At 38.4% G+C, this 19391-nt stretch overlaps 2 protein-coding genes across 7 annotated transcripts in view; one reads left to right on the top strand and one right to left on the bottom strand.

Moving 5' to 3' along the window:
• The window catches only part of LOC145482661 (ubiquitin conjugation factor E4 B-like), a 304099-nt gene that overhangs the window by 167169 nt on the left and 117539 nt on the right, over nucleotides 1–19391 (top strand). For all 6 annotated transcript variants that reach the window (XM_081461267.1, XM_081461269.1, XM_081461270.1 and 3 more), the window contains one exon: nucleotides 17581–17670. In XM_081461267.1, coding sequence (XP_081317393.1) covers nucleotides 17581–17670 — 90 coding nt within the window. The remainder of the gene's footprint in view (nucleotides 1–17580; nucleotides 17671–19391) is intronic.
• Nucleotides 6694–14765, bottom strand: LOC145482763 (uncharacterized). The gene is made up of 5 exons (XM_081461390.1): nucleotides 10537–14765; nucleotides 8978–9328; nucleotides 8640–8787; nucleotides 7826–8043; nucleotides 6694–7196 (listed from the first exon to the last, which is right to left on the bottom strand). Exons 1-5 carry the CDS (start codon nucleotides 11461–11463, stop codon nucleotides 6699–6701), a joined length of 2142 nt encoding a protein of 713 aa, XP_081317516.1. The 5' UTR covers nucleotides 11464–14765; the 3' UTR covers nucleotides 6694–6698.

A 19391-nucleotide genomic window follows, 5' to 3' on the forward strand; every position in this document is an offset into this window, starting at 1 on the left:
GATATAATCTTGGCTAATTAGCACTGTTTACCTTCAATACTTCTCATTGAATCACTTCTCAGTTGTATTAATCAGTGTCATAGTGTTTTACTTTTGAATGGTTTTACTGTTAACCACAAAGGTGGAAGCAGAATAAGAAAGTGGTATTCTAAGAGTATTCGATAATTGAAGAGGTGAGTGCAAAACCTAGCCTGCGAACGTAGAGTATTTCCGGCTGTCACTTGGTTTCGCCGAAAAATAACATCTGCGAACCCGAGCCAGGAAACGATTTTGTGACGTAATGACTTTTCTTCCTCTTTGGCCAATCAGATTCCACGATAGAATGAAACTCGAGTGCTCCTCACAGCGAATACCTTGCGCAGTAGTTCTGGGGTTATTTGAGCTAAACTGTCATTGGCTTAGAATTCCTACGTCACAGAAATCCTTTTCTGGCTTGGGTTCGCAGACGTTGCTAAGTGACGATTTGGGTGACAAAAAGTTTTATGCGAAAGGGCTTGAATTGTTGCATGTGGTCTTCAATGTAATAGAAAAATGTGGTCCTGTATTTTTGCTGCTGGTTTTTGCTTCACTTTGTAAAGACGCCGATAGGAAAACCCAGTGTTTTTTTGCATACGCAATATCTCGAAAATGAAGCAAAGTTTAGTGGAAAAACTATGGGACATTGCTAAACATACCTAAACAAAACTACATGCGAAATTTGGAGCGTTTTCGACAAAGTTCACTTTTGAGAAAAATACCTAACGCTCTTTTTCAGCTGAGCCCTTCAGATAAACAAAGCCAGGGCCTTTGTTATGATAAACCGAGCCGATCCTTTGTTATAATAAACCAATGCGAGCCTTTGTTATAAGTCAAAGTCTCACCTCGGTTTATTATAACTAAGGATTCATAACAAAGGATCGGCACGGTTTATTATAACAAAGCCCAGTTTCTTTTATGGGAGGGGCTCGGTCGAAAATGGGCATTGGGTATTTTGCTCAAAAGTGAACTTTGTCAAAAAAGCTCCAAATTTCGCATGCATTATTTCTTAGGTGTGATAAACAATGTTCTGTATGTGTTTTTGCTGAAGTTTGCATCGTTTCTGAGACATTACATGTGCAAAAAACTTTTATTTGTTGTCACGTCAGGGCGTGACCACAATAATGTTCATTTCACTCAAAATACAACAAAATGTTGATTTTTCTCACAAGGCGTAACCTTAGAAAAATATTAATTTCAGGTCAAAAGCAGTTAAAAGGTTGATTTCATATTAACGCGTGACAGCAAGGATGTTGATTTCACTTAGAAAACAGCAAAATGGTAATTTTGCGCAACATATAAGCTCAATGATGTTGATTTCAGGTCTAAATAGGTCAAAATGTTGATTTGACATTAACACGTGGTGGCAAGGATGTTGGTTTCACTTAGAAAACAGCAAAATGGCAGGAGCCCATGATGGGCTCCTGAAAATGGTAATTTCACACAACGTATAAACTCAAAAATGTTGATTTCAGGTCAAAAAAGGTCTAAATAAAAATAAAATAAAACAAATAAAAATTTCAATAAGCAATTTTACGAATACGGCAACATCTTAAATAGCTAAAAATCACGAGATAAATACATAGTTTTTGACAAACGCAATCGTAGCTTTATGTCATGCACCACCATAACTTCGAATTTCAAAATGCGCTGGTACCTCTTATGCCTGATGAGGATAACAACTTCGGTGGCCGTTTAGTTTTGGATTTAAGAATTTGATGACTTCATGTGAAAACGCTCTATAAATAGGGCTGACAGATTAACAGATTAACCCTTCTGCGCAACGTACAAGTCTCCATTCATCTGCATGTCTGCTGATCCCAGAAGCTCAAAACACTACAAATCACGCCGATTTGAAATAAAATCAATGCAACCTGGACCACAGATCTACGTTACAATCGATTGCTACTTGTTGGCCATTATTGTGTTTAAATGAAAAAGGAAAAACAATGTAGTTACCAGTTCAAGAAACGTCCGCAGAACATGATGGCAATGCATGCCGGGAAGGGTCTTTACACCTCGTGCATGGGAAAACATGGCGGTCGATACAAGACAAATTTTATAAGTCTAAAACCAGTTCTCGTTTTCCAAACTTTGATGCTAGCAATGCTTGGTAAATGGGCCACAACTCACCGCAGGGTATTTTTCTTGGGCAAGAACTGCTCTTGGACTTTGCTGCCTGGCTTGATCTGACTTCGAATGCCGTAACATGATTACGGTATACCAGCTGCCTTCGAAGTTTCAGAACACATTTTGGTTCTTTAAAATGTGCTGATGACTTACAGGTTGATCAAGGCTTTATGACGGCTCTCAACCACCAGGCAGGCATACAAGGTACTTTAAAGCAATGCTTAAGATATTAGTTGACAGAACTCTAATGCGGCACACCTCTTATTTGTTCAGTGGTATTTCGTTTGACGCTCAGTCAATTCACGTCTTGTGTTCATGTCACAATAACTGATGTAAACAATCTGTTCCCAGATTTCTGCTCTATATGCTGAGGGATTTGATTTTGACTTCATACACTATAAACAGTCTGCCTGTTTGCTGTTCAACAAATAAACTCCTACAGACATGGCTAGGAAAAGCCAAGCTTTTTTGCATACATTTTAAGTAATGATCTGCGTAAGAACTAGGCAAAAGAACAATAGACTAGTGCAATAGCGTCAGTTACGTTTCAGGCACTAATCCCCATAATCACATTAAATCTGAATGTTTTGATTGGCCCAGGCGCAAAAAGCGCGAATTTTGAATTGAGAATTTGATTTAAGATCCCTTCTAAATCATTAAAATAAGATTTCATTTCGGCTATGCGTTAGATACATTAAAAATTGTAACATATCTTAAGTCTGGACAATTCCTATGGGCGAATACTGAGAAAATTAAACTGATATAGAATAACATCGGGATCGGTTCCGTGAACCATCAATCAGCAACCTTGTTAAGACCATTTCGCTCGAATTTCACTAAAGAACTGTCAGTTTGTGATCCAAAGCAGTAACTTTTTCACGCGTGTTTGGGAGCCCGACAAAGACGCGCGAAGTAAATACCTGGCTGAAATTCATGAATGTTCCGTGAATGTATTTCAAAACCAGTCTTCTAACACAGCAAAGTTTGATATAATGTCCACTGCCTCAAAAATATTATAATAGTAATAATAATCGTTGTCCGCCATATCGCGAACCTAGAAGGAGTCCATTCTCGGGCCATGGGATGGCCTTTGATAAATTAGTATTTCTTTCTTTACTTGACTGTTTCACTTTACGCACCTGTTCATTATGTGAAATGTTTATACTCCTCAGCAATCAACGTGACGATAAGCTTGGAACATCACTTGCAAGTTATTCTGAACCACCATGATAGAACAAATGTCAACAAAAAAGATAATAGGGCTTCCGATGCTTCAAACTCTTGTGGTGAAACTGATCAGAAATTGTAAAATCGTAAAAATGTGGCACCTTCTGACTGGCCGATTGCGATCGTGTTTCTGCTCGCATCGTATGTCTGGGCATTATTTTTCGATCTGCAGAGAGCTTACTGCTGTTTCAATAGCGAAATCATTCAGGAGCTATCCCGCCAAACATGGAAAAGAGGCAAGTCAAGCTTTGTTAGCATTCTGACAAATTAGAAATTTCGAATCAGTGCCCCGTTATTTGTTCTGACTTGCTGGTTTGATTCCAGAAAGGGAGATTCACAGCCACGTGGAGAACATGAGAGTGGACCCTCAGAACCAAAGCGAAAGAAGTTAGATTCTAGCGTGAGTACTAGATGAATTCATTGCGAAGCTTTCAGAAATAACTTTCTTAGTTAACTGAATTCGAACTTTTCTTTTCTTTGTGTAGAAAATGGAACTATGTAGGCTTTATGGAAAAAACAATCCGTTGCCGAAGAAGATGCTGGTCATACAGGGCCTCAAGCTGGGAAAAAACTTCGCCACGCTCTCGTCCGAGCTAAATGTTGCTGAGGTGTACGGCATCGATTGTCTTGCCGCTGGAGCCGATTTAGATCACGAGTCTGTGGCTAAATGCCTCAAAGTAAGCAAGGAGTCATTTGATGTCATCAAAAGTGAAATAATGGCAAACGAGGACAAGAAACTTCACACCGTATAGGACAACCTTGGTCAGCTATTCTCCTATAATCAAATACATTTTGTGTTAGCATGCCTCATTCATGATTATGAACTATAGTTGTAATCACCTTTTTGCAGCAAAGACAGCAGGCAAATCAGGCAACTGTTGTAGTTTTTATTTCGGTATAAGACGGCAAGCAATCTATGCAACCGTTATAGCCTCCAAAATAAATTGTTTGTCAGCCTCTAGCCTCTTTTCTTATTTTTCAGTTTGTATTTTTGCATGTTTTTCAGAGTAAGAAAATAAATATTCTTTTTTGTGAGATCTGACAATTTTCTACAACTGTTTTCTTATGTGCTTTTGACTATCAACAATAACACACACTGCTAATTTTATCATACTGAACAAGGTATTACCCCTTGTATAAAATGTTACTTGCAGAAAATATTTCAATTATTACTCGATATTATGCCAATGCCCAGTTTCCCAAAAAAGAAGACATTCAGTTCTTAGTGCAGGTAAGCAAAGTTAAGGAGAAACAAAACAAACACAGGGCTCCACATCTTTTGGAATGGACAAACTACCAAGCTCTATTCCATCTCGGGATGGAAGATAACCGCATGAATGGCCTCTTTGAAGAAAAGTAAATGATAAAAATTATGCCTAATTGCTTACAACATACAAGTACAATATTCTGTTTTCAATCATTGTGCGGTTCCAGAAAATATCCATACCCATCCTGAGGGTTAGGGTTAGTTTAAAGGGGGAGGTGGTCTCAAAAACTGAAATGATGGAGAGGGGCAGGTTGGGGGGAGGGGAGAGAAAGGACAAAAAAGGTCTACAGGTTTGGTTTTGATATTTTCTAGATAAAAAAACCCTCTTTTTTGAGAGAGACAAATAAATAGGCATGGATGCCACAATTACAGTATCAGACTACTGAAAAAACTCTGTCAACTGTCAGCATATCATTTGACCTATTCCTTAGGCTAGTTGTTGTTCTGACCAGTTATACTAGCATGAGGAAACAATCTAACAAGATCTATTCTTCTACTTTTTAACCCGAGAGGAAAATCAGAATGCTATTAGATCAACTGGTAAAGAACATATCAGAAAGCCACCGAGACATATCTGATCTTATAGTGAGTATGACCAAACTATTACATGGATCTTTTGATTGTCAAGAACAACTACAGTCAATAGAGAATGGTCTAAACAAACCATTAGGGCCGATTTAAATGACACATGACCGCCTGTGAGAAACTTGCATGAGATGATTAGAAAACTAGAAAAATCGTACATGACAAGGTTGTGCAATCTAAATCAGCCCTTATGCATATATAACTTCAGTTACAGACCCCAACGTGAGTGAGGTCTGCCAATTTAAATTCATCATTTTATCAATCCATTCAGTAAATTCTACTCCATTGCCAGGTGGAGAACTTGCTGTTATTGCTCCACAGTCTCTATGGGAATGGGAGTCCACAAAATACATATGTCTACAGCTGTCAACAAGTAAAAACATTGTTCTTCCACAAGAAAAGAACAGCAGACAAATTCTTTGCCTCCTACCAGCTAAATCATCAAGCAACTCGGCAAGTAAATGTTTTGCAACAACAGTCCCGCCAAATAGATCTTTTTGCTGTCCGCCGAGACACAGTACACCACAGTCATCACCAGCCATTTCAACAGCTTCATCCGCATTAAGATTTATTCCTTCATGATCAAACATTTCATCATGCAAGTCATTTCCTCAAATCATTGCCTCCCTGAGGGCATCCTTCCAAAGAACATCCAGTGCAAGTCCTTGTCGTGGGGGAAGAATATTATATTATTATAGCATTTTAGCCTTATTTTAATTTGTAGTTTTTTATCTATACGCTCACTAGAATCTTCAGAATTGAAGGAGGTGAGTCGCCCAGGAAGAAGAAGAATACCCTTTGATGCTACTTGTCCAAAGTACAGAGAAATGAAAGCACAAGCATTGCTTCCATTTCTTCCACCAATTGTCGACTGACTAAAATCAGCAGGAAAAAGCCATTCTATTACAGCACCCGATATTTGCTATACACGACCAGTGACAATGGCTTAAGGTGAGACAAGTGCCAGGGCAGCAGCAGTGGAACTGAAAGATTCACTGGATGGCACAGTACCAGGTGTTGCAGTGGATGTCATGTTAGCTGTGGGTACTCTGAGTGGCACAGCAGCTGATGGCACACTCGATGGGATAGTAGCTGGTGATGTAGTTGTAAACAAAGAAGTTGTTGGAACACTGGACAGCACAGTAGTTTGTGGTGTAGTTGTAGACACAGAAGCTATTGTAGCCGTCGATGCAGTTGTACGCACAGAAGCTGTTGGTGCATTGGAAGGCACAGTAGCCGGTGGGGCAGTGAAGGATAGTACTGGAGCAGATGGGGTACCAGAAGGCATGCTACCTGATGGTGCAATGGAAGAGGATACACTAGGAGTGGGCGGCCCACTCACAGGTAAATTCCTATTCTTCCGATGGTACGTTGACCACCAACTCTTGATTTGAGTTGCTGTAAGTACTTCCAAGCCTGCATCTTCCATTGCTCTCATCACATTCCATGGTTCAGCTCTAATGCGATTTACTGCCTATCTGTTGTAAAATGCAATCATGATATCCCTCTGAGCTTGGCTGAACACTGTTCTCTTTCCTGGACCATGTTTCAGGGCATATCCACTTTCCAGCCTCTCTGGTAGGTACTGGTCAACCACAGTAACATGCAGTGATGCCACAACTGACTGCTCAGGGGCATGTTGAATAAACTTCAATGCATATCCCTCATTTCTTGAAGTAGGAAATTGTGTAGGGCACTGAGACGGTTCTGGTGCTGGCTCTTCTTCAGATGTTAATGCACCAGTTGCTCCAGCCACTGGAATCTGGCGTCCAGACAGTGTTTCAATTTGTGCCTGTGTCTTATTGACAACATTTCCAACCCCGGCTAATGACCTCAGCTGCAGACCATTTGCAAATTGGCCTTCAGTTGGAAAGGTGAAGTTTCCAAATAACGAAATATCCTTTAGAGTTCCCACTTTTGTTGCTTTTGATCTGTCAATGATCAGCTTCTTGCAAGTTGCATTCTTCATTGTCTGGAAGAAAATAAAAACATGTAAAAATCAGGAACACTACTTTACACAGTTGCCAATCATCAAAAACTCAATAGTTCCCTGACTTTTTCACTGACCTTTGAAATATACAGTATTCACTGAGTTTGAATTAGGTGGATAACCCAATGTTTGCACTTTGACGAGCCCGCAGGATACAACTCGTAAAAATATACAGCGATACTACACGCCAAAACATCTAATAAGATGTGTGTATTATTCAGTAAACCACCCCAATAAAAATATATGCACCTAATTCAACTCCAACTATCATGTGCAGCCAAGAATCATATTTACATCTTACAATGATCCTGGAGAGATTTAACAATCATTCCTCCTTCCAACCATTTACATTTACATACATGCTTGCTAAGTAGCCTTTCAATGGGCAATGCAGACTTACTATGAAAGAGTAGACCAATGTAAAACTTGAGGGTTATGTTAATAATGCAGTTCTGACATTCAAACTATCTTTTGAATGTAAACTACTGAGCTGTGTTTTTGTCTTTTTGTTTTGCTGTTGTTTTGTATTTGCACAGTGAGTATTAAGTCTGTCAGTGAAATTTTTCTGTGACTGTTCAACAGAAAAATACCAATGTCCAGGGAACATATACCTTGATCAGCTCTGCAACGTGTTCTCCACTTTCTAAATTGTTTCCCAATCGTACCCACCGCACAATCATATGGCTGATATGAGCGAAGTGGGAATCAAGTTGAGACTTTCCCTCCCCAGCTTCAAAAAAGTTGTATTCTTTCAAGGTGATTTTGAACACTCTGTTCACTTCAGATAAGTACAGGAGAACCCCACTGTTATGGTAGTAGGACCCATTATCTAAAACAGAGGAAGTAAACATAATCATTTATATATATCAGGACAGGAAAATACCCAGGTCTGACTGCCCGGAGCAAGTAAATTTTGCCCTATGGCAAGTGAAAATAGAAGTTTGGTGGTCTCATGGGCAAATGAAATTAGCCTCAGTAGTCTTATTATTGATAATTCCACTCAAAAACATTTCCAAAACTCAAGTCTGCAACATGAGCAAAACAATGAGTTGAAAACATGGATTGCTTTAGAATACATATGTTTGTGTCAATGTCCAGAATCTTTCACCTAGTTTAGTACCAGTAAGCTCAGTTTGCTTTAGTCTATCACTGAGTATAAACAGTACCTTATAAATGATATAGTTGATAAATCATGAACATTGCACGCCTATTGGGCAGGCAAGTAATAAATGGATTTTAGAGGGGGCAACCGAAAACTGACTGGCCCACGGGACAACTGGATTTTATTTCTGCCGTTTACCTTTGATAGATTTGCAAAAATAATAAAGAATAAAGTATGACACCCTCATCTTGTTGGTGAACTGTTTTAATGTGCTGCATATTAATGAATTCGGGTCCATGTACATATATCTAAAGTAAGCATACCAGAAAACAAGTAGACTGTGAATCCTGGGTAAACAGTTTCCAGCCATCTAAAACCAATGTCAAGGGCACTCTGGGTGAACCAGGCATCTTGCTTTGTATCTTCGGACCACAAGTCAATCACTTCTGCCTTTCTATCTCCCTCAGACACCTGAAGTTTACAATTATTTTAAAAACTCAAATCAAAACAAATCAAACAAACATATTAATGAGATGCAGAAGTTTCCAAAGCCAAAATGGGATGCTTGTGCTCTAAGGCACAATGTGTATGTAAATAAACTTAGGGTGCACTTCACAACAAAGTCAAAAACTGCAAGAAAAGGTACTATGAAGGAATTTACCTGTGCAATTATAAGGAAACCATGAAGAGATATCCCCCTCTTTCCGTACCACTCTCGTTGGTTTTCACGAGTCCTAAGCCCCAACTCAACTTTCATCTTGTAATCCATGATTAATACAATCTCACCAAGACAAAGGTTTGCGAGGACATGGCGATAGTAGCACCCCTGGTGTTTTGTGCAAACAATGAGCGCAAGGTACTCCTTATGGTTAGAAACAATCTGATCCCAGGACTTGGAGAAAGAAGCCTTTTTAGGGAGATCAACATTGGATGAATACTGGTTATGTTCCCCCGAACAGTGACCAAGGGCATAATCCAGACACAACTCAGCACATGCAGAATGCCGCTCCAGCTAGACCAAAAAAAGAACATATAGAAATGGCATTAAGGTGGCCGAACACAGTACAGTTTTCCCGCGCACTTTTGCTGATGCAATTCAGCGCATGCACAAGGATTGCAAGAAACAAACATGCTGTCAATAGAGCGGTCATTTTATTTACTCAACACCCGCAGTATCTGTGCTATTTTTCTTTATATTTGAACGCAGTGTATTGATGGTTTTAGTCTTTTATTACAAAGATACATTAGAAAAGGTAACGATGCAAAGAACCCAGCAATTCTCAGCTTTTTCTTTGTTACCGAAAGAACCCAGTTATATGCAGTGCATGCGCAGTTGCTCGAAAAATTGAGACCGATTGCTTTTGCAGAAACTTGCTGATTTCTAACGATCCAGTAGTTAGAATTTTGAGAAATTTGGCAAAAAAATAGTTCAGAAACTACGTTAATGATGTATCACAAAAAATCTGAATTTTGAAATAGGGAAATTTAATAATTCAGAACATGCAGTGAAAACGATTTACAGCGAATTACGAAAATCGTCTGTCAAAATTTTATTAGAACAGTGTTGACAGAAGGGATTTAAAGTCAATTTGTAGTGGGCAAATGGTGAAAAAAATCTAACAACTGGATTTTTTTTAAATAAACAAAAACCATTTTTTAAGCCTTGTTTTTAACCAGCCCCGTTGCCATGGCAACAGCACACACCTTAGCCAAAATGCGAGAATAAACCCCTCTGAGGTTAACCTTGACTCTTGCAAAAAACGGGCACCAAAGCATAAATAGTTTAAAATTAATGGTGAATTAGGCATAGGCACTTGAAAACTGTGTTTGGCCACCTTAATAACATCCATGAACATTGACATTACTGCAGGCAATATGATAGAATTACATTGTAGTTAGTGAGGTTTCCATCCATACACACCTTCAATACTTGTAGACAAAGAAGGTCAAAATATGACTAAAAAGAACTATACTTTCAAATGACATGTCCTGTTACTGTAAGTGTAGCAGTCCCTGTAAGTTTGTAATTCTCCTGGTCCTCTGGTTATAGTACATACTACTGTATATAGGTCCAGAGGACTTAAGCATATTTTAGGAATGGTTTTAGGAATGGTATACATAACATTCTTGGGAATTCATCGTGTCCATCCCTAATTGCAGATTCAGCATTTTTCAAATGATAACCATACTGCATTTCCTATTTGTCAATTTACTGCTTACCTCCTTGGGAAATTCCACCTTCAGATATTTTTGGTACTGTCTTGAGGTAGAGACAGTTTCAGAATGAGCAGCAGCATTGATCATACCAGCCTTTTTGAGGTTATCTAGGAGCAGCTGCAAGGATTCAAAGTTGGAATGACCAAAGTCATCACACAGGTTGCAAAGGCCTGCAAGCATCAAGTTCATTCTAAAATTCTTTGGAAGGTGTGAATAAATGTATGTCCTCTTCAGACCATCAGGGAACTTAAGCTGATATTGCTGGATAACATTTTTGATGTCACACTGCCAATATCTCACACCAGTTTCCTTTCCATCAACAAGCACACTTCTGCAAGAGGAAGGCCTTGAAATATCATCTTGGTTGACAAAACTTTGAAATTCGTCAATGACCTCGGGACTTACTGCTTGCCTGGTAAATAAAATACTGTCACGGGGAACACCACCTTTCCCAAACAATATTGCATGCACTCTTGCTGCAGTAATGGTTGACTTTGAGCAAGGGAAATAACTCTGAAGTTCAGATATTGTGAAATCTTGGGCCACAATTGACAACAACCTTCTCCGTTCATCGCCAAACTTACTGACTCGTCCGATAGCTCGTGCAGTCTCAGTCCGATTTCTCCCTTGTTCCACTCCACTCACATTTAGTTTACTCCCTTTCATGCTGTCTCCAATAAGGAGTTTGCTGGATATTTTTGCACCCTGTGCCCGTATCAATTGGCTCTTCTCTTTATCTTTGGCTGCAATATAATCTTTTGCTAATGAATTCAACAGTTTGTCATCGCTGCTACTCTTCTGGTGGCTACTGAACAAATCAGCAAACTGACCTTTGAATTTCTTGGTAGTAAGGATGTCCCTCATTATGGCTTGAGTACCCTGCACACCAAGGGCTGTGTAGTCCGACAGTACCATGTCTATTTTACACATAATTTCGTTCCTTAAATCGATCTTCCTTCGGAGACAGACACATTCGTAGCTCTGGCGGTTCTGAACAGTTTCTGGGATCTGACATGCTTTGTCCTCTGAGGGTTTCCCACTAGAGTAATCAGTGAAAACGTCAGCTTCAACTGGATCATCTAGGACACCACAAACTTTATCTTCTGTATTACTCTCAAGCGTAGGAGATAATACACTTTGGCTTGCTGAAGCAGTCTAGAAAAACAACAAAATCGAATGAGTGAAGAGTAAAGATAGACAGATGTTTAGCCATTTGAGGGAAGTATGGTAACACATGTGGAAGTGTGACAGTATTTTAGCTTACCTCTAGCTCTTCGCATCTTGTTTGTAGTTGAATCCTTTCCCTACCAAAGGTACATATCTTCTGTTTGCGTTCCTTGTGCCCAGATGCACTCCATTTACCAGCGCCACAAAATTTTTCTTCGCGGTAAGTCACAGCAAGCAGCTGTTTTATTCCAACATTTCCAAATCCCCACTCACTGTGTTGTGGACAACAGCAACCACTTTTGAAGGGCATTTCACCAGTATTTCAGCATAACGTACTTTAAGATCGAAGTAGACAAAATAACCTTTGTATTCGTAACAATTGTGACTCAAAAGACACCTTTAACGGACAAGAAAGCTTGATAAAGTCTCTGATCGCAAATCGCAAATCCAAGATGGCGTCTCATGGAGATTGTTCGTGATGCACATTTCCACTCTAACTTTTGATTGGCACATAGAACAATGCTAATATTTGACTGTGAGGTAGACAGAAGGGACATGGGGCAAACTAAGGAGAAAATGTTGTTTATGTCGGGTTTTTCATTGTTTTTTTGGCGATTTTTGGACATCGACCAATCAGATTTGTCGATTTAATTGAAATTAATAATTAAGAATTCACACCTTTTAATCGATTTTGCGTTTGGCCTTCCTAGTTCTTACGTAAACCATTACTTGACTCAAAAACAAAACAAAAACCAGCAACAAAAATACAGGACCACATTTTTCTATTACATGGAAGACCACATGCAAAAATTCAAGCCCTTTCGCGAAAATTTTTTTCTCCCAAATTGCCACTTAGGATGGTTTTGCACTCACCCCTTCAATTAAATCATTTACTTCTTGTTTATTGGCTAAAATAAAATTTGCTTTTTAAGTAAAACAAAATCGTTTCTTTCCACTTCTTCATCGGATATTTAACTTTCTTCCATTTATCTCCACCAGTGAAAAAAGAAAACAAACACATCTTCCATGTATTGTGTAGTTCCAGAAAATATCCATACCTCCCCCACGAAAGGGATTTTTTTTCTAAGATCCCCCACCCCTGTAGAAATTCCAATAAAGCTTCACACATTTTGTTAAATTTTTTGGTCTTACAGAACCCCCACCCCCCGGAAAACTCCAATCCCTTCTGTGGGGGGAGTATGGATATTTTCTGGACCTGCACATTGTAGAGAAAATGAGGGATTCATTTTATGTTCACAAGGAAAACAAAATTATCAAGTTACAAAGTTGTCATGAAAAGTGAAATTGACACATTTGCTGCTTCCACGTATTAATGAATTTAAGAGTCCGTCCATAAAAATGGAAAATAACTCGGCAAGGGTCGAAAATTCGATTTCGCTCATATTTTCATGGTAGATAGGCTAGGGCATGACAAAAACTACTGGATAGTTTTTTTGGCAAAATATCCTTTTATTTCAAAGAAATATGCATATTACCAAATTCCGTTAAAGTCGTCATTTAACGCACCATTTTATTACACAAGTTTGAGAGCCTTGCATGCAAAACCACATCATTCTTCCGTCTTTAAAACACTCAAATATTTTTGTGCAATGTTTAAATGTGTACTGGGTTGATTTTAGGGAATGTTGCGTTGTCCTGTTGGGTGCAAAATAATTAAATTTCGAAGACATGTATTTCATTCACTTAAAAGTACTTCGTGAATATAATTACTTTTCACCATGTGCGAAACCTTCAAATGGATCAAGCTTCTAGTGGTTGAATAGCAGAAGGATGGTCTACAGACTCCTGTAAAAATTTCTTTGGGCAAATGATTGTGAGCGACGCGAGAGCTTTTCAAAGTATGTCAAAAAATGCAAATATTTGACCATCCGTCGTCAAATTTCAATTTACTGGTTAGACGTATATTTTAGCATGCACCACATGACTTGACCTATGTTAAGTTGAAATAGACACACAGCTGATAATTTTGAAATGTTCTAACCTCATTTGCTGTAAAAGGCAGGTCCAAAGCCGATTTGACGTGTTTCTAGTCGATCTCTCACCATTCGTCACTCATAAAGCAGAAGTTTGCTTTTGTTTACATAACGTCTGATGTACATCGCCATCTGGCAACTTATTTAACGGTCGAATACCATGAATCTGTGACCCTCTTTCGACACATATGATCACCACTGCATCTAAGTCAAAAACGGCTAAGTTATTTGTAGATAGTTGCTTGCTTTGCACTACACCAAACTATTACGTTTGATCATCATGGTTTGATGGCTTGAATCCTTGCTTGCAGTGGTTCCTTGTTTGTCATGCAATGCTGTCATCCCATTTTAGGGGGTAGGGGTAGGACAATTTCTATCCTAATAAGTAAGGCTCCGTAAGGCTTGGAATCACTGGGAGCACACAATCGTGTTCAGTAGGAAGAGATTGAATTAAGAAATGAAAAGAATGAATAGTTTACCATTGCCCCTGTTGTTATCTTTTACTCGACCACCGCTACCTACATGCCCTGCATAATACTGTAACGCTAAACTCATACCTAGGTCTTTTCGCGCTATGCAATTATTTTTGGTTTACATGTAATAAAGTGGGCTACCCTCAGGGAAATGGGTGGTGACCGCTTAATGGGGCTAGCCGCTTAAATAGAGGTTGGTGTATCTTGAATATTTAATTTTTCACTGTCGGGTTATAAATTTCTTGGTGAACATGGAGTCAATTCAAGACAATCATGATAGACATGTGTTTGAATTATCACTCGTCATGCACCTTCAATTTCAGACTCTTATCTGCCATCGCCCTTTCCAAAACAAAGTTCTTAAATTTTGGGTGGCCGCTTAATAGGGGTAAAGACAATAATGAAACCCTTATCGGAATGACCAAATGGTGGCCGCGGAGGTAACCGGTCAATAGGTGTTTTATTTACAATATTTTATTGATGATAATTTTGGACTGTACTGACAACAGTCCACCATTTTCTGTTACATACCAATGCCTCGCCACTAAGCAAACAAAATACGCCAAATAAAACGGCATGGCCAGGGCTATTTACTCACATAATTACTAATTAAATTTAGTCTGTTTTTCTCACAAATTAGACACGTGATTTCCTATTTTTATTTCAGCTAGTTCTTGCTTCATTGATCTATAATTTGTTTATGGTGATTTTCTTAAAATTCTAGTGAGTACAGGCACTAGCTTTATCAGCTGTTGTCTGAAACGTCAGAACGTATAACAAACGTGAATTGAACCGACGCCACGTACACTATAGAACACGATTATATAAATGTACACATATTATTATTATATATGAACAAACAGATGAACAATGATTAAATTGTTTCACTTATACAAAACAGATCAAAATGTGCAGCATATGCCGTGACAGCATTGCGTGACGAACAAATAACGGCTGTAAGATTGTGCTGCGCCCACACGCTTATCAGCAATGGTCAGCAATCGATCAAACGCAATATTTTGGCGAAGCGTAAAGCAAGCAACTATCTCCAAATGACTTAGCCGTTTTAGACTTAGATGCAGTGATGTTCATAAGCGCAGAAAGATGGTCACAGATTCATAGTATTCGACCAATAATAGGTTGACAGTAGGCGATGTACATCGGACGTTAACCTTGTGTAAACAATAGCAAACTTCTGCTTTATGTGCGACGAATGGTGAGAGATCAACTAGAAACACATCAAATCGGCTTTGGACCTGCCTTTACCAACAAATAAGGTTAGAACATTTCGAAATTATCAGCTCTGTGTCTATTTCAACTTATTATAGGTCAAGTCGTGTGGCGCATGCTAAAATATACGTCTAACCCGTAAATTGAAATTTGACGACGGATGGTCAAATATTTGCATTTTTGACGTACTTTGAAAAGCTCTCGCGTCGCTCACAATCATTTGCCCAAAGAAATTTTTACAGGAGTCTGTAGACCATCCTTCTGCTATTCAACCACTAGAAGCTTGATCCATTTGAAGGTTTCGCACATGGTGAAAAGTAATTATATTCACGAAGTACTTTTAAGTGAATGAAATACATGTCTTCGAAATTTAATTATTTTGCACCCAAAAAGACAACGCAACATTCCCTAAAATCAACCCAGTACACATTTAAACATTGCACAAAAATATTTGAGTGTTTTAAAGACGGAAGAATGATGTGGTTTTGCATGCGAGGCTCTCAAACTTGTGTAATAAAATGGTGCCTCAAATGACAATTTTAACGGAATTTGGTAATTTGCATATTTCTTTGAAATAAAAGGATATTTTGCCAAAAAAACTATCCAGTAGTTTTTGTCATGCCCTAGCCTATCTATCATGAAAATATGAGCGAAATCAAATTTTCGACCCTTGCCACGAAATTAAGAATTAGTCTGATTTTTACAGGCAGGCACTCTTAAGAATTATGAATGGAAACTATGTGAAACACTAGAGTAAATAGTAATTGTAAGTTATTTTTGGACCATGAATTAAAATACTGCACACAAATGAAACAAACACGCTGTTAAGATTGTGTGTTATGAAGGTTTCTGTCTGTTCATATTCTGCAAGGGGAAATTACAAACCGGGAGTGAACAGGGCAGGGGTTCTGGGACCTGTGTGACTACCATGCCAGAGCTATCAATTGCACTCTGCACTATCTGAGATTGTCTCACTAGTTTACAATGCTATTTTGCATTGTAAAGCATATTTAACACATATTTAAAGCATATTTAAGGTGGCTCAAAAAGGTTTCCAGCACAGATTTTGATGTGTCGTTATTAACTACTATTTATCATTTGATCCTACAATCATGGTATCCAAAAACTGCCCAATCATTGGTGAACACAGTGTTATCATTTTCGTGACACAATAGGTTACCATAGCAACAATACGACCTGCTAAAATCACCCTTAATTACAGCTTTAGTGTCTTATAATTCAAAAACGGTACTGTGAAATTTTTTGGTATTATCAAATTTTGATAAGCATGATAAGATGCAACTTTTGGCAAAGTTTAAAAACTTCTGTATATAGGGTTCAGCGCCACCTTAAATTTTCAAAACTGTAAGGTGGCTCTGAACCCTAGCGTCTTTATCATACTTATTAAAATTTGGTGATATAAAAAACTTTCACCTTGCTATTTTCATATTATAAGTCCTGAAAGCTGTAATAAAGGGTGCTTTTAGCAGGTCATACTGTTGCTATGGTAACCTATTGTGTCTTAAAAATTTAGTGCGTTTGTTCCTGGATCAAGCAGTCTGGTTGAAGCCCTGGCCAGGGATACTGTATTGTGTTCTTGGGCAAGACACTTAACTCTCACAATGCCTCTCTCCACCCAGGAGTATAACTGGGTACCAGCGAATTGTTGGGGAAACCTAACAAATTGCGGGGGAGTGACCTGTGATGGACTAGCATCCCATCCAGGGGGAGTAGAAATACTCCTAGCTGCTTCATGCTACAGAATCTGGGTTAAGCTCCGGCAGCTATGAGCCAGTCAGCTCCAAGGGTTCACTTTTCACCAATGATTGGGCAGCTTTTTGATACCTTGATTTCAGCATCAAGTGATAAGAGTGGTCATAATGACCCATCAAAATCTACATGCTGGAAACTGTTTTGAGCCACCTTTAATGACATGACAAGCCACAACCTTGGTCACAAGAGTTGGAAAAAAATCATTCTATACACATTTTGCTCCTCCCCACCCCTGTGCAATGTTGACAAAACACTTTCATCCAACACAAATTTGCATTTTGCCATTTTCCAACTTTGAAAGGAGGAATAGGGGTTCTGACACTTATTCTGTAGATGTTACGATTATGATTTCATGTTTTTGGCATTTTCCAACACAATTTGTCTATGATTGTAAATGTTGATTTATTTAGGTTGACGATAGACAAGTTGCCTCGGATGGATTTATGTTGAACTTCATGACAGTGTTGCAGCAGCTATGTGCAAAAGTAAAAGTTGAGAAGGTAAAGAAAAATGTTTGATCATTGTGTATACAAGGAGTGGCAGTGTGCATTGCATTTGTCATCACTCCTATGTAGACAGGTTTGTTTATACTCTGCATACAATGTATTTTACCAATTTTATGGGCTATTTTCCCAAGACATAGATGTCTACATTGAGGTGTGAATACTTATTGAGCTACATTTACAAAGGTAACTTTTTATATTTTTCTTCAATTGAAGAGGCTTCTGGTGAAGCAAACTACATGTAATCAAAAAATTCAATTTTGGAACTTTCGTGTGTTACTAACTTATCATATGGGTTAGGTATTCTCTTGTTTTTCTGCTCAGTGAGAGACAAGAGGGAACCCTTTCCTTATATACACACAGTAGTTTGATCAGCTGCCATCCACAATCAGGTGCAAATAAATTAAAAATTACTGGTTTTTGACAAGTTTTAACTAGTTCAAAATGGTATACATGATATACATACTAGTGATGTAATGTTTTTGAGTGGTATACCTTGGAATGTCCTATGAGTCACTTGAATGTATTTCCTTGGTATACACATGAGCCTTTAGGTGAGTGTTTAGTGTGTGTATACCAGGAAAATACAAGTGACAAGGTGGATATTCCATGGTATACCATGAGAGTGTTGCATAACTATTTTATACCACACCACAGAAAATACAGTGGCCAACACAATCAATGCTGCATACACGCGGCGCATGATAGGAAGGTTGGGTGTAATACTGTCAAATATCCAATGGCTTTCCTGTAATCGTTATTCTGATTGGCCGTAGTTTCTGTGGTATGGTATAAATGAAGGATTCAAAATGCTGTTCATGCTGTCCATTTATGAGACTGTTGACAATATTCAGTGCATTGTGATTGGTTACAAAGTTGCAACTGGCAATTTTGCACTTAAATGGGTTTGTCAAAAAACTTCAAACTTTGTCCAGTGAATGACTGGCAATTTTTGATATTTTGCTGGTTGCTCAGTTCCTTCCAGCAACTATTGCTGTACATTAATCCACGCTTTCAAGCTACTTAATGCCAACAGAGCTTGACAAGAGTTTTGATAAGCAGGTTATTAAGTTAACATTTTTAATATTATTTGAAAACTGTTTAATTTGTTTATCTGCACCCAGCTTGCAATTTGCAAAATGCTATGCTAGATAGCATAGTCTTGAATGAAGTTAAATTTGGTTCAATTCTTCTGTTTCTTTGTCATTCATTGTTTTGTAGAACTTTAGTACAATTCTAGATTATTTAATTTTCTGTAACAAAGCAATGGTCAAAAGGTCTGAATTCAAGTAATTAGTTGTTATTACCAAGAAAACAGCTCAAAATCTGATTGCATGTACAAAGTTTTGCATGAGAAAGCACGGGATGCAATATGCTGACATAGTTTATTTAAGCAATAGACCACAAGTTTTTATGGTTTATAGGCTGATAAACCATGCAGGATGTCGGAAGAACAGGAGAAGAATTCGTAAATCACGAGCAGCAGGCGAGTGATTTACGTATTCTTTGAGTGTTCTTCCAACATCCCAAGTGGGTTAACTTGCCTCTAAACCATAGAAACTTGTGGTCTATTGCTTTTATATAATAATTCAGACATGCGAAATTTCCATGAGTTTACTGGCACAATAACCATAGCTGATTGACCAATCAGAGCATGGGCATTCATTTAATTATTATGTAAGGATGCATGAAAGGAAGTCAAGCAGTTACAAGTAGAG

Source organism: Orbicella franksi, chromosome 3, assembly GCF_964199315.1.
Source record: "Orbicella franksi chromosome 3, jaOrbFran1.1, whole genome shotgun sequence".
In the NCBI taxonomy this organism is placed as follows: Eukaryota; Metazoa; Cnidaria; class Anthozoa; order Scleractinia; family Merulinidae; genus Orbicella; species Orbicella franksi.